The following is a 13,089-nucleotide window of genomic DNA, read 5'->3' as shown; positions in this document are numbered from 1 at the left end:
GGAAGTACTTAGGTAAAGATGGTGGGAGTCAACCATAATAAATCATCAAACAAAAGGCTTCTGCCAGGAAGCAGAAATAATATGCTTTCCACATCTGAGGTAGATAAAACAGGAAGTTCTGGGCTTAAAAGGCAGCACAAAGAGATTTAGGTTAAATATTAAAAAAATATTTTCTAATGCCTAAGCATACTGAAACATTTTTGCCTAGAGAGGTGACAGGACTTGTTTCATCAGAAATCTGTAAGAACGAGATAGATAGATAGATACTGTCAGTAATGGCATAACTGACTTTGCCCTACAGTGGAGAAATGGATTAGGTGACCTTCTGAGGGCTATAAATATGACAATAAGCTTGCTTGGAAGCATTTTTTTTGGTCTTAACTGTTGAATGGTTTTGTCAAAGAAAAAAAAGGAAAGCTGTTAGCTGTCAGGGTATCCATGGTAGGTTCAAAGATTATCTGCTCTATTTTCTTTTTCTTCAGTCTCATGACTGCATGTTTCTATAACCTTTTTTTTCCTATTTTGTCCAAGTTAACATACAGGAGATGAAAAGTGACGTATCACTGTAAAAAGTGAAAGTCTTTGCCATACAAGTTTGTATTCTGTCTTTTCATAACTAAATGGTTGATGGTGAAAGAGTTGTGAGAGGAATCAGAAGACTTCTTTATTATGTTTTATTTGGTTCTAACAGGTAGAGTTTAAGTTAGGCTGAATAAATGTAATTAATAGAAATAAATCAGAGTTGTTCGGTCACTTCTGTAAGCTGCAAGTGCATAATGGATATTATTGCCACTTGCACTGCACAAATATGCAGTATAACATAATAAATCTCGTGAAGAGGTAATTTTTCCCATCAGGTGAAAAAGCCTGAATTGAATGGTAGAAGGGAAGAAATGCAAATGGAAATGCCATTGCAGTAATTTCGTTATGTACTAACTGAATGACGCGTGTAGCAGCCTTCTGTTGTTAACCTTATGCTGTGCCTCTGGGGGCTGGGGCGGTGTTCCAGGTGATCCAGCCCTTAGTGCAGCAGCCCACTTTGCCTGTAGTGAAGCAGTCGGTGAAGGAGCGGCTCGGCCCGGTACCTCCGAGTAATATTGAACCCACGGAAGCACAGGGTGCCAACACAGAAGTCGCTCAGGTTTGTGTTGTAGTGAGAAATTCAGTTGCCTGTTCTTCCTAGAGTAGGTTCTGTAGTGTATGAATGTACCAGTTACTGTTACTCCTATAGTGCAAGTGTGCATTTACTGCTTGCAAGTGCATCTGCTTATATTGTTAGTGGTGTTTTCGTGTTAAAAGTTTTCCTCAGTGCATTGACATTTGGCTTTTTTACCTGACATGGTACTAAATTTTTAAGTATCATAGCTTTTTACATAGTTTAAAAAGAAAAACTGAAAGGCTCTGAAATTGTTTCAGTATTGTTGTGTTACATTGCTGGTGTCAGATTTCAAAATAAAGTGAGTTTCTATGCAAAGAACTAAAAGCTAATTTTTTTTAACGTATATATATATTTTATCTGTTAAACACCTAAAACCATTAGAGAATGATGGTCTGTATCTAGAAGTGCTTTCAGGATTTGTACATCACCCCTCATACAAGGAAGAGTGTCGTGTCGCCGCAGTACCAATGTGAATAATGACAGAATCTGGTGTGTTACTCCCATTAGAAATAGTCTTTAATGTTTTATTATATTTGCAACATTTCATTATTAGCATTATGCCACCGCTTTGGTTTTATTTCTGGAGAGGAAGACCAGCACAAATCATAACACATCTGTAGTTTAAATTCAAACAACTTTCTGCATTCGATGCAGATGCAATCTGCAAATAGCAGATTATAGAACACAAGAACTGTAGTGTATTTAAAAGGGCCTGTGCAGATAATCCTCTGCCAGCTAGCATGTCTTGGACCTCTTGCAAAAAGTACGTAGTATAATTTTTGATTCCAAATTTGGCTTCATATTTGTCTTACCCAATTTTAGATGTGTATTAATTGCAGAAGCAAATAATGAATTTTATCAACTGGTTGAATATTTTTCTTGTAATGTTGCTTAAAAGTCTATGGTTTTATTATTTAAGTATTTTTTCTAGATTGCTAATACTTGTAGTGTGCATTTGAACTATAATTTTGCTTTGTTTTCTTAGAATGTGACTAAATTATCTGTGAAGGATAGACTGGGTTTTGTGTCAAAGCCAGTTACTCCAACAACTGAAAAGGTAAGAAAATGTCTCATATTCTCTTCTCTCATATTTCAGTAGAATTAATTTTTTTATGGAACCCTTTGTGTGAATATTAAGTTTGTTTCATAACTATGAATAAAATAATTTGTTAAGGATTAGTTTTAGGCAGTATAATATATCAAAACTCAGCAGATGGCTAAATTATGATAAGAAGAATAAGACATAATAGGACAAAAGCTGCTATTTTGTGGAGTTTGTTTAATATAGCAGGTTCCTTTTATTCAGTCATAAAAATAACTAGGTCTGTTCCATAATCCTGAGTTGTATAGAAGTATACAGAAATAAATTTTAAAACTAAATAAATTTTTATACCTCATATGAAACTATAGAAAGCAGTTCTATAAAAACGTGACTTTTCTTTTTAAGGGGTCTTCTGTGCCCCTTAAAAGGTGATGCTGTAAATATTTACCCTTTTATTTGGTTTTACAATTTGCAGTACTTGTGAAAAGATAAAGGTGGAAATTAATCAGTATAGAAAGGACAAAGAGAGGTAAGGTGGGAAAGGTGCATCTGAATTGTGATTATGAGCTATGTATTTTGGCCAGTGGTTCCAATTTTCAGAATACAAAGTTGTTGATGTGTTTACTATAGTAGCAAAGTTTGTAATGCATGTTTCCAGATCTATTTAGCACTTAAGGGACAGGCTTCCCCAATGTTTATAACATTCATTTGAGAAGACTTGTCGTAGAAAGACAGCAAGTATTACCCTGTAACAGGATTCCTCTGTCTAGGTATATATCTTGTCTATTGGGAGTTAGCTTGACCTGAAATAAATGAAGCATCCAGTGTATTTCCCCACATACATCCCCTCCCACCCCTTTTCAGTGTGATCAGTATGGCAGTTGATGGATTAAGTGGAATCTAACGGGTAAAATTCGCTCCAGAGATACCTAGCATACAAAGTTAACAATACTTGAAGTTGGTAATATTAGTTGTAATATTAGAGAATGGGTCTTTGTTTCATTTCAAGCCAAGCAGTCTGCCTAAATGCACTGATCTAGGCTTCTTAAATGTATTTTGTTGTTAATTTGATTAGTTCCATTCTTGGCACTCTAAATCTTGCTGTGTATACCTGAATTACATTTTACATACAAAATACATGCTTCAGCTTGCAGTTTGAGTGAAAATACTTTTTTTTCTTCATTCTGTAAGAGTTGAGCTATCCTGAAACATTTTTCTACAAAGAGTAAATTCATGCTAGAATGTTCTTCTGTTGTGTTGTCTTATAGTACACATGTGATTTTGCTGGGCTGTTCACTAGATTTGCTGTGAAAAACAGCAGTTTCCTTTGACATTTTTAGTAGGTTTCTGAAACTTCATTTGACTTGTTTTTACCTACTGCTACCTCTTTACAAGGAAATACCTTGCTTAGTTTGCAGTCACTGTATTCTATAACCATTAGAAATTAAATGATTGACATCCACCAAAAAAACGAGGCATCATGTCCTAGATGGTTTTTTGTTCCTGATGGAGTGCGGGGGGGTTTGACAAGAGCTTTGCAATGAGAAAGGGGGATAGCTATTCCCAAAGAGCAGGAGAAAAAGGTGATAAAACAGTCATTATGAGGCATTTTAAGATCTGTATGGGGACTTACAGTTTGTGGACTTGTGAAGAAATTCATGCTATTCACACTATTCCTTCTCTTGAATAGTATGAAACAATTTAGAAAACGTTAGTGTTGCTTTTGACTTGTCTGTATTGGTGCTGTGGCATCTCCTTACATCTCCTACATAAAAGAGATGAGGAGGTGTGGTTTACTCTGCCCTGAAGACAGTTCAGGGCAAAAGGAATGTGTCAATATTTTTTGTCTTTGCTTGATCCTCTGTTTGTTTGTCTTGTAGCCTGTCCTAAAGCTACTTCGTAATAGAAATTGTATGATTGGAATATGCATACTTTAATGTTCTTTAATAAATTTAGAAAAAATCCTTCATCTTTGTAATGGCCTGCTTAAAGCATTTTGTACCACCTTTTATAGTACCCCATAATGTGCGTTGACTTGTTCTTTCTGTAGTTTTCTATGCACTGCATACTCTTGAATCAAAACACTTTACTGTGGGAAGAAATATATAAACATCATACTGAAGTGCAAAGGATTTATATGAATCATTCCTGTTATAAATTCTTCTAATCGCTTGGTCTTTTCTGTCTTTGTTTCTTGTCTGTCTCTTTATTTTTCCTCCTGTTGGTGGACATTGTGTCTATTTTATGGAGTGCATGGTGACCCATAGAAAATCTGCATGCATCTTTTAGTTTTTTCACATACATAGAAAGTATTTTTAAACTCCTGGAAATCATACCAATTGCATAATTTCTGCTGTTTGTTAACAAGGTGGACAAGATCATGCCTATATTATCTCTAGGATATAGCTGTGGAGTTTTCAATACTAGCATCCCCAAAATATACTTTAAGGAACATACTAAGAAAACAAAATAGTTGAAATCTTCAGGTATTGTGGAGATGTGCGTAGTATGTTTTAGAGAGATTGTAAAGCAGTCATCAGTGTTCTCAGTAAGTCATGGAGAAAGTTCATTCCTCATTACAAATATAGGAAAGAGAACAGAGGGACATACGAGTCTCTTCCTTTGCTGTATGATGTTGAAGCACATCCTTGTGCTTGAGTTACTTCTTGCTGATTGTGCAAGCTCTACTTTGCACCAGCTGCATATGAAAAGAAACTGTTGTCTCTACTTTGGACCTTAGTCTCTAAAATCATGTTGAACTTTTGCTTGGAAAATTCATGCAGCCATGAAATACTGTATTTGAGACTTCAAAACACAAAAGAAAAACAACAGTTATTCTTGCAAAAATCTCAATCTTCTGTTTCCTTAGTTATGCTCAAATACGTAAATATTTATGTATTTGAAACTTGGAAGTACATACAAAATCTCAGTGGAGAGGATTTATAAGATGATGTTTATAGCTTACATATCTGACGTGGTGCTGCCTCTTCAGAAATTGTTTAACTTCAACAACTCCAAATAAAATTGCTACACCAAATTTTTATATTCCATATCATCAAAGGAGATAAAAGAAAAGATGCTTATATATTTTTAAGCACTCATGCGGGTTTTTTAAAAGACTGAAATTCACTGGCAAAAAAATAAAATGATTTCCTCCTATAGGTTTTATCTACTTCTACTGGCTTGACAAAAACTGTGTACAACCCTGCTGCTTTGAAGGCAGCACAGAAATCTTTGCCTGTTGTTTCCACTTCCGTGCTAGACTCTAATGAAGCACAGAAGAAAAAACAGGTAAATTAAATATGCTTCTTTATAAAATGGACCTAGGTTGGGAACTTGTGACCTAGAGATAGAGCACTATGTATATTCATCTCAAGAACATAGATGAAACTTGTTGCAAGATTAAATTCACTATGTTTTTTTCCCCTACATATTACAAGAAAATTCAGCATTGTTTTGTTATTTTTCAGTGTATGTTCAGGCAGTGTAAGCAGGTTTAAAACTGTAGAAATTCAAAATGTGACACACTTTTTCCTGGAATCAGAATCTACACGTTGAGGTATGACTTGTCTATTGTGAGTGAAAGGGAGTATAGTATAGTCACTGTTCTGCTCTCTTAAACCTTTCTGGAACTGGCCTTTATTCTCAGTGTATTTCGTACTTGCGACCAAAATTGTTTCTTTGAGAGAACTGAGAATTTATGACTCTGCATTTTGTTGTTTCAAGCTATAGTTCTTCTGCACCAATTTTGCAACAAAAATGTATTTGGCCTTAACAGGTCACTCAGTTATATTTTAGCTTGCTTAGAATTTTAAAGAGAGCCCAGAAAAGCTCCTTTTTCAAGTTTATTCTTATCACTTAGAAAAACTAAATCACAGGACATTTTTTGTCTTACTGTTTTTTAACCACAAGTTACGAATACAATAATACGTTAGGTCCAAACATAAGTGTTGAAATCAGTATAATTGTTAAACAAAAGATTCTGGTCAAATGCTAGTAAATTGCTGTAATTTATGTCTAATATAATTTGAACTAGCAGTTTGTAGCTGCATGTGAGTTTTGCCATTGGTCCAGACTTTAAGGAAAGCAGTTCTAATTTTGGAATTTCATTTCGTATTTGTCCCCTAACATGTTTTTTACAATTAGAGTCTTTACCTTTCAAGTTAAGATGCTAAATGCCTGTAAAATGGCAAAAAACTTGTAATAAAATTGTTGACTCATCATAACAGCTGTAGAAGTTTTCTTGAGAAAAGACACTGAAGATGTGCCTAAGTGATTGGCTCTTTTTTCATGTGATCTTGTGCTCCTTCCTGCCTTCAGAGATTTCTGTTACAATATACTAGTACTTGTGGAAAAACATGATTTTGTGGGACTCACTCCCTTCTTTTCCTCCTGTCTCCCTAGCTTTTTTTTTGCGTTCATCCCCTTACCTTCCTTTCCCTTCAGAATAATGATTGCACACTATATTGGAAAACTAACATTTCATGCAGCAGAATTTGTCAGTATTTGGGAAGACATACAGAAACTTGACTATTTATTTTTCTATGGCTGTTGTGCATTTACAGTCTTGTTGTGCATTTTTAGTCTTTGTATAAGATACTCCACTTGCAATCTGATCCCAGTTGATCCTCTTCTGCCTCTCCTCTACTATTACATTAAAGATGTTGATATCAAAGCTCTTAAGGGTTTTCTGCTGTCTGAGACTTCTATATTCTGTATTTGAGAACAAGAAGCAACTGCTTTCTCACAAGCACCATTAGTAGGCGCTGAGCACAGCAGGGGTGGCAACTCCTCCTGCTTCTCATTCCAAGTGCAATTATGTCACTTATTGATCAGTTTCAGTTCATTTTGATTTGCCCATTGCCTGTCAAGGTTCTGTTGTTGGCACATGGAGTAGCTGTACTTGTCACTTCCCAGTTAGAGTGCTCAGACACAAAAGAGGTGCTTTTCTTTGGGTGACACTTCAAGTTTAGAAAATAGAATGTGTTTTCTTTTTACTTGTAACAGTTTTGGAGACTGTGTTTTAATTGATGAACTTGATTTACAGTTGCTTTCAAGATAATTGTGCTTGCACATTTAAGCACTTGCATGCTGTACCTCTTGAGGTAGTGTAATGTGTTGCCTTTCAGCTTTCAGTGGAGTTGTGTAAGGTGTTACTTTGTATGTGAGCAGTAATAAAGTCTTCCCAGCACAGATCTAACTAAGATAATTAGATCTTTCTTTAATTTGGTGATGTATTGTGTTCCAAAACATAGTTGGAAATATTAGTACCTTGCATTTCCTGTCACTAATTTTTTCCCTGTTATTGTAAGTTACTACTGTGTAGTTGCCAGGTATAGTATATTATTCTGGCATTATGTTTCAAAGTCTAGAAACTTTCTGTAATCTTTTTATGCTTCTAGGAAGCATTGCGACTTCAACAAGATGTGAGGAAAAAGAAGCAAGAAATCTTGGAGAAGCACATTGAAACACAGAAGGTAAAATATTAGCATTAAGACAGTCACCAATTCAGTTATAAAATCTCAGTTCAGTGTAAAATATTTCAGAATTTGTAAGAATGAACAAAGAAAGGGCCTATAAAATAAGCATTCTCTTAGAATGATATTATCATATTATTTTAAGTTTATAGTCTTAATCTAATTTGTCCTGTTGTTTTACTTAAAATAACCCTACAAGCTTATGCATTCATATCCAATTTTAATTGATATTGCCTAATTTGGGAGCAAAATGCATATGTTTGGGAGAAAGGAACGCCTAAGTTCTGTTTGACAAGAGCAGGTGAGAATGATGTAGAAAATTATGCATGACTGCACTTAGGCTTAGGAAAAAAGCCAAAATGTCATTTAAGTTGAATAAAATTTTCAAATAATTCAAGTGTGTCAAGCAAATCTGTCCAAATGAATTGGAAATATCAGATATTCATTAGGAAACAAATCTGATATTCAAAGATTTTAATTTAATACAATCTGTTAAAAGTCCTATGTGTTGATTTGTAGGTTGCAGCAAAAGAACTGCAGTGGTTTTTTTTTCCATTAGTTATAATAACCACTGGAAAACAGATCTGTAATACTGGTTGCTGAGTAAAAAGACTTTTTTTTCCTGAATTGGACAGATGCTGATTTCAAAGCTGGAGAAGAATAAAGCCATGAAGTCCGAAGACAAAGCAGAAATCATGAAAACACTGGAAATTTTGACTAATAGCATTACCAAGTTAAAGGATGAATTAAAAGGTGTATCACCAGCAGGAGGAACTCCTTTAAAAAGCATGAAAACTAAAACTCAGGTACTCAAGTTTTGATCAGCTTTTTAATAGATGAATTCACATGTTTGTTTCAGAAGAATAAAAATATGTAGTCCAATCAGCAATATTCCAAACCCTAACTGGTTTAATTTTTAAGTCCTCTTTGAAGTGAGATTGGTTTTGCCTTCTTTTCAAAGGAACACAGTTAATTTTAAAACTATGCTGTTGTCTAAAAGCTGTATTTGCCGTTACACAGATACTGCATCATCTGGAAGATCAAAAAAACCAAATCAAAAGTGTTGTGATTCTTTCTTTTACGTTGTCCAATGCTTTGTGTATAGTCTATTGCTTTCTTACATTTTTAATAGAAATTATGAAAATAATATTTCTTATGCAAAAAGATTGTGGTTAGGCAGCACAAATATCTTCTGGTCAGGTTTAGTACACAAAACAAACGGTACCGGTACGTAATTTCCTGGGACTTTTTATGTCACTTTAATTTGTCTATATATTAACCTTTTAAGATTGAAGATTATACTGGTCAGTTTTCCTTTGATCTAGGTGCCCATATCTGGGTTTTCCTGTGAGAAGAGATTTTTCCTCTGCTATCATTCTTGTTGATACATGGCTGTTACCAGTTAACCAGCTGCCTAAAGATGCAGTTATATCACCTTTTTAAAATGGAATATCTTGCTTTTTATAGAAATATTTGTTCCTAAACTGATCACAGCCTTGAAAAGAAATACCAAAAAGAAATACTGAAATTACTTCTATGTACTCAACTGTAGCTTCTTATATAGATTTTAAGAAAAAATTGAAGCATGTATTTATCCTGATGGATAAATGGGCATAGGTTGTTAGGGTGGGCAGACAACAGAATAGGTTGCTGAGAGAAGTGGTGGAGTCACCATCCCCGTGGTGTTTAAGGCATCTGGATCAGGTGCTGGGTGATAGAGTTTAGTGGTTTAGGGTTAGGGTTTAGGGTTATAGTGGTAGTGCTGGCTTGAAGGTTGGACTTGATCTTAAAGGTCTCTTCCAACCTTGATGATTCTATGATTCTTGCTCCAGGTTTTTCCAGTCTCAGGATGTGAGATTGATGAAGGCAAGTCTTTCCAGTAAAGACTGAGGAGTAGGAGATATTGAGTACCTCCACTGTTTTTATGTCCTTTGTTGCTAGGTCCTCTTTAATGTTCAGCAGTCAGACCACATTTTTCAAAGCACAGTGTTCCTCTTGCTGCTGATTGCTGTGTTAAAGCCCTTCTTGTTTTTCACCCCACCTTGCCAGATTCAACTCTTGGTGGTCTTTAGCTTTCCAAACCAGTACCTGCATGCTCAGACAATTTCACTGTGTTCCTTTTGTGCTCCACCTCTTGTATATCTTGGCTTTGGATATAAGTTTTGTTAGAATCATCTCGTTCATCCAGGCGAGCATCCTGCCAACTTTATTTCCTGCGTGCTTTGGAACTTGGAGGATGCAATTCTTGAGAATCATGCTGCCTTTCCAGAAGATACCTAGACCCGTGGTATTCAAACAGGAGGCTTTTTCCAGCAGTCTGAAGAAGGCCTCATCTACTTTTACATTACTAGATAGTGTGTAGTACACACCCACTGCAATATCACCAGCATAGATCTGCCACCAGTCTTGACTCATAAACTTCCAGCTAGCTCATCATCTGTCCCCAGGCACAGCTCTTTGTGTTCATACTACACTCTCTAATGAAGAGCAACTCCTACTCCTTACCATCCTTGCTTGTCCTTAAGAGGCTCTGTCTGTCCACTGTACGACTCCACTCATGTCTGTTTTTCTATGATATTTCTGTAGTCCCAGGGAGTTTGTAGCCCTGTAACTACACACAGACATCCAGTGCCTTCTCTTTGTTTCACAAGTTTTGTGTATTAGTGTATAGGCTCTTTAGAGAGGCATTGATTTCCCAGAAAAGAAAGGAGATCTTGCTCCTGTGATGGTGATGTGTAGGCCATCCCTAATTTGTTGTATGGATTGGTGTGTTTATGTTTCAGGTGGTTCTTCTTCAGCCCAGTTTTGTTTATCTAGAGATCTTTTCTGCCTACATCACCCTTCGCTTGGGAACCTGGTCCACCACTTCCTTATGTGATAGTTGTTTTTGCTAAGAAAAAGTGAGGCAATATACTAATTTTGAAGTTCTAATGAAGTTTTTGAGCTGCTTTTCCATTTCCTTTGTAATATAGAAAATGAAGAAACATTTTAAGTAAACCCACTTCATAGTAGACAAAGTATCCATTATCTGTGTGCAGTTTTGTTAACATTTGAAATAGCAAAACCAATCAGCCCCATCTGACTTTTGTGGAAGTGAGGATTTTACAGAGTCTTTGGTTAAAATCTACAACTTTGACAATTTTCTGAAAGACTTTGGTTTTGATTCTCTTGCATTTTTAAGTGTTTAAAACCTGGACAGCTCTGAAGAAGACTCTGAAGACATGAAAGATGAGGCCCATGTGACTGTGCCATTATCTTTACCTATTTTTGCTTCTTCCAGTTCATCAGATTACAAAAGGCTCTTCCCCCTTAATTGAGAAAACTTTGCTGCCCCTTGATGTGTCCTGAAGGAGGTATTTTCTTCTTCAGACTTGGCACAGCTCTGCAACAGAGAAGTCTTCATTAAGACCACTAATAATAAACGCAAAAGTCTTTATTACACCAGCGTCACTGGCTGCTCTGTGAGTGCTGACTGCTGGTCATTATTAAACTTCAGAAGCGCTTCTTTGTCATGTCATTGATGTATTGCAACACAGTGGGATTTGAGAGAAGCACTGGTTCCAATTTTGAAAATTTAGAAAACCATTATACAAGAGATAATGGATTTTTTCCTGTGGTTGCTGTAGATAATCAGAAAATGGGGCTGAATGGACTTGAGGTTGAAGTTGCCAGTTGAATAATCCAGCTATTTTTCTTCTAAAGCTTCCAGGAAAAAAACAAAGAAACAAAACCACCTTTCTTTATCAGTGTTGATACTTGGTTTCCAACTGTCACAAGTACGAAACCTTCATCTCTTGACAGGCAGCCTTTGCAAACATTCCTTGCTGTTGTTTAGAATCAGTGGGTGTAAACGTAAACTGTTTCACAGTCCTCCATAGTTTTAGCCTTAATTTGTGATGTCACTGAAGTGTTTGGGTGCTGCTTCTTCCATTAAAAAGAAGAAAACAGAGGTTTCGCTTTGGATCAGAACTTCAGATTAAATTTTCATGGTCACATAAATCTTTCCCTGCACTTCAGTGGTTGCAGTGAACATGTCTTAATTTGGGTTCAGAGATACCTTTCAGTTTCATATATGTTTTCTGAACCTTATTAATTTTTTTTAACATACTGTGTCCTGGAGGGTAAATTCAGGTGCATCAGAGACCAGTCTTTTGTTAGCAAAGGTCTTGTTACTTTCTGTGTTTTTTCCACTGTGGTCTGAACAGAACTACCATTTGTGCTTTTGCATTATGACATTGTAATAAATTTAGACGCTTTTTCTCAGTACTTATTATAGATTTTTTTTATTCATTCATAGTTGTACAGCTTTTTAAAAAATTCTTTTTATCTCATCATCATAACCATATAATCTTGAATTTTTATTGTATGTATCTTGAGAAAAAATTAGGTTGTGCTTGGTTTGTTTTTGAAGGTGGAAACCCAGTGTAACAAGCAGTATGCCTGAAAAGTTACAGCTTTTTATTGAACAATTGTTCCCTTAGTAGAGAATGTGAACTGTGGAACTTAATAATTTATCATAACAATTTCTTAGATGCAGAAAGAGTTACTAGATACTGAACTGGATTTATACAAGAAGATGCAAGCTGGGGAGGAAGTTACTGAATTAAGACGAAAATATACAGAACTACAGCTGGAAGTATGTTTGTCTCTTCTTTTGTAGCAATTAACTTTTAATCAAATATTTTCCTTTATGTTTATTAGCTTGTGTATTGTATTATGAACTGGTTTGAGCCAGAGTACAGTATTAAGTTGCATGTAGATGGAGACAATTAGCAATAATATTTTAAAAAAACACTTCCACTACTTCAGTGGAATTCAGAAATAGTGTTGTCCTTAATTGTGATTGCTAATCTGCTTAAATTCTGTAACTATTTAGATGACATATTTTATAGATGTGTGGTAGTAATGCTTTCTTGAGAACATGGAGTGTTTTTAAATTGTTGCCTGAAGGTCATTCTGTGTTTGGCACAGAAGAGTTAAAAAAACACTGCCTGATCTTCTATTCTTAAGTGTTAGCATCCTCTTAATGAGATTAATCAAAAAGCTTGAGGTGCCAAAAGTAATACTATTACAGTGTTGGTTTCAAGAGGATAACTTTAAAAAAACAAATAATGTTTCAAGAAGTATTCAGTGTATAGAAACACAATTTTTTCTTCAAGTACTTGCTTTTAAAAAGAAAATGGAGATGGCCGTAAAAAATTCTTCATATGTGTGTCTAATTTTGCGAAATTACGAATGCTGTGGGTGTTATTCTGTGTTATAGTGCACTTTCTTACCTATATGCTTGTGTAATACCTGCTTAAATCACCTGATAATCTTATCTCTTTTTACTGTTAAGCAGGTCTACTGTTTCGCTTAAATCGCTCTTGTCTTAATGAAGTTTGGTCATGTCTTATGTATAACTGCCTATG

At 35.4% G+C, this 13,089-nt stretch overlaps 1 protein-coding gene across 5 annotated transcripts in view; it reads left to right on the top strand.

Annotated features, from left to right (window-relative positions):
* RBM26 (RNA binding motif protein 26) overlaps positions 1–13,089 on the top strand; it is a 52,080-nt gene that overhangs the window by 26,434 nt on the left and 12,557 nt on the right. For 4 of the 5 annotated variants that reach the window (XM_048295690.1, XM_048295688.1, XM_048295691.1 and 1 more), the window contains exons 13-18: positions 1,010–1,141; positions 2,145–2,216; positions 5,364–5,492; positions 7,604–7,678; positions 8,314–8,484; positions 12,210–12,314. In XM_048295690.1, the coding sequence (XP_048151647.1) occupies positions 1,010–1,141; positions 2,145–2,216; positions 5,364–5,492; positions 7,604–7,678; positions 8,314–8,484; positions 12,210–12,314 (684 nt within the window). The remainder of the gene's footprint in view (positions 1–1,009; positions 1,142–2,144; positions 2,217–5,363; positions 5,493–7,603; positions 7,679–8,313; positions 8,485–12,209; positions 12,315–13,089) is intronic. The other variant, XM_048295692.1, reaches the window with a different exon arrangement.

Source organism: Corvus hawaiiensis, chromosome 2 (assembly GCF_020740725.1).
Source record: "Corvus hawaiiensis isolate bCorHaw1 chromosome 2, bCorHaw1.pri.cur, whole genome shotgun sequence".
Taxonomy (NCBI): Eukaryota; Metazoa; Chordata; class Aves; order Passeriformes; family Corvidae; genus Corvus; species Corvus hawaiiensis.
Note: the sequence above shows the minus strand (reverse complement) of the source record. Positions and strands in the feature narration are given on the sequence as shown.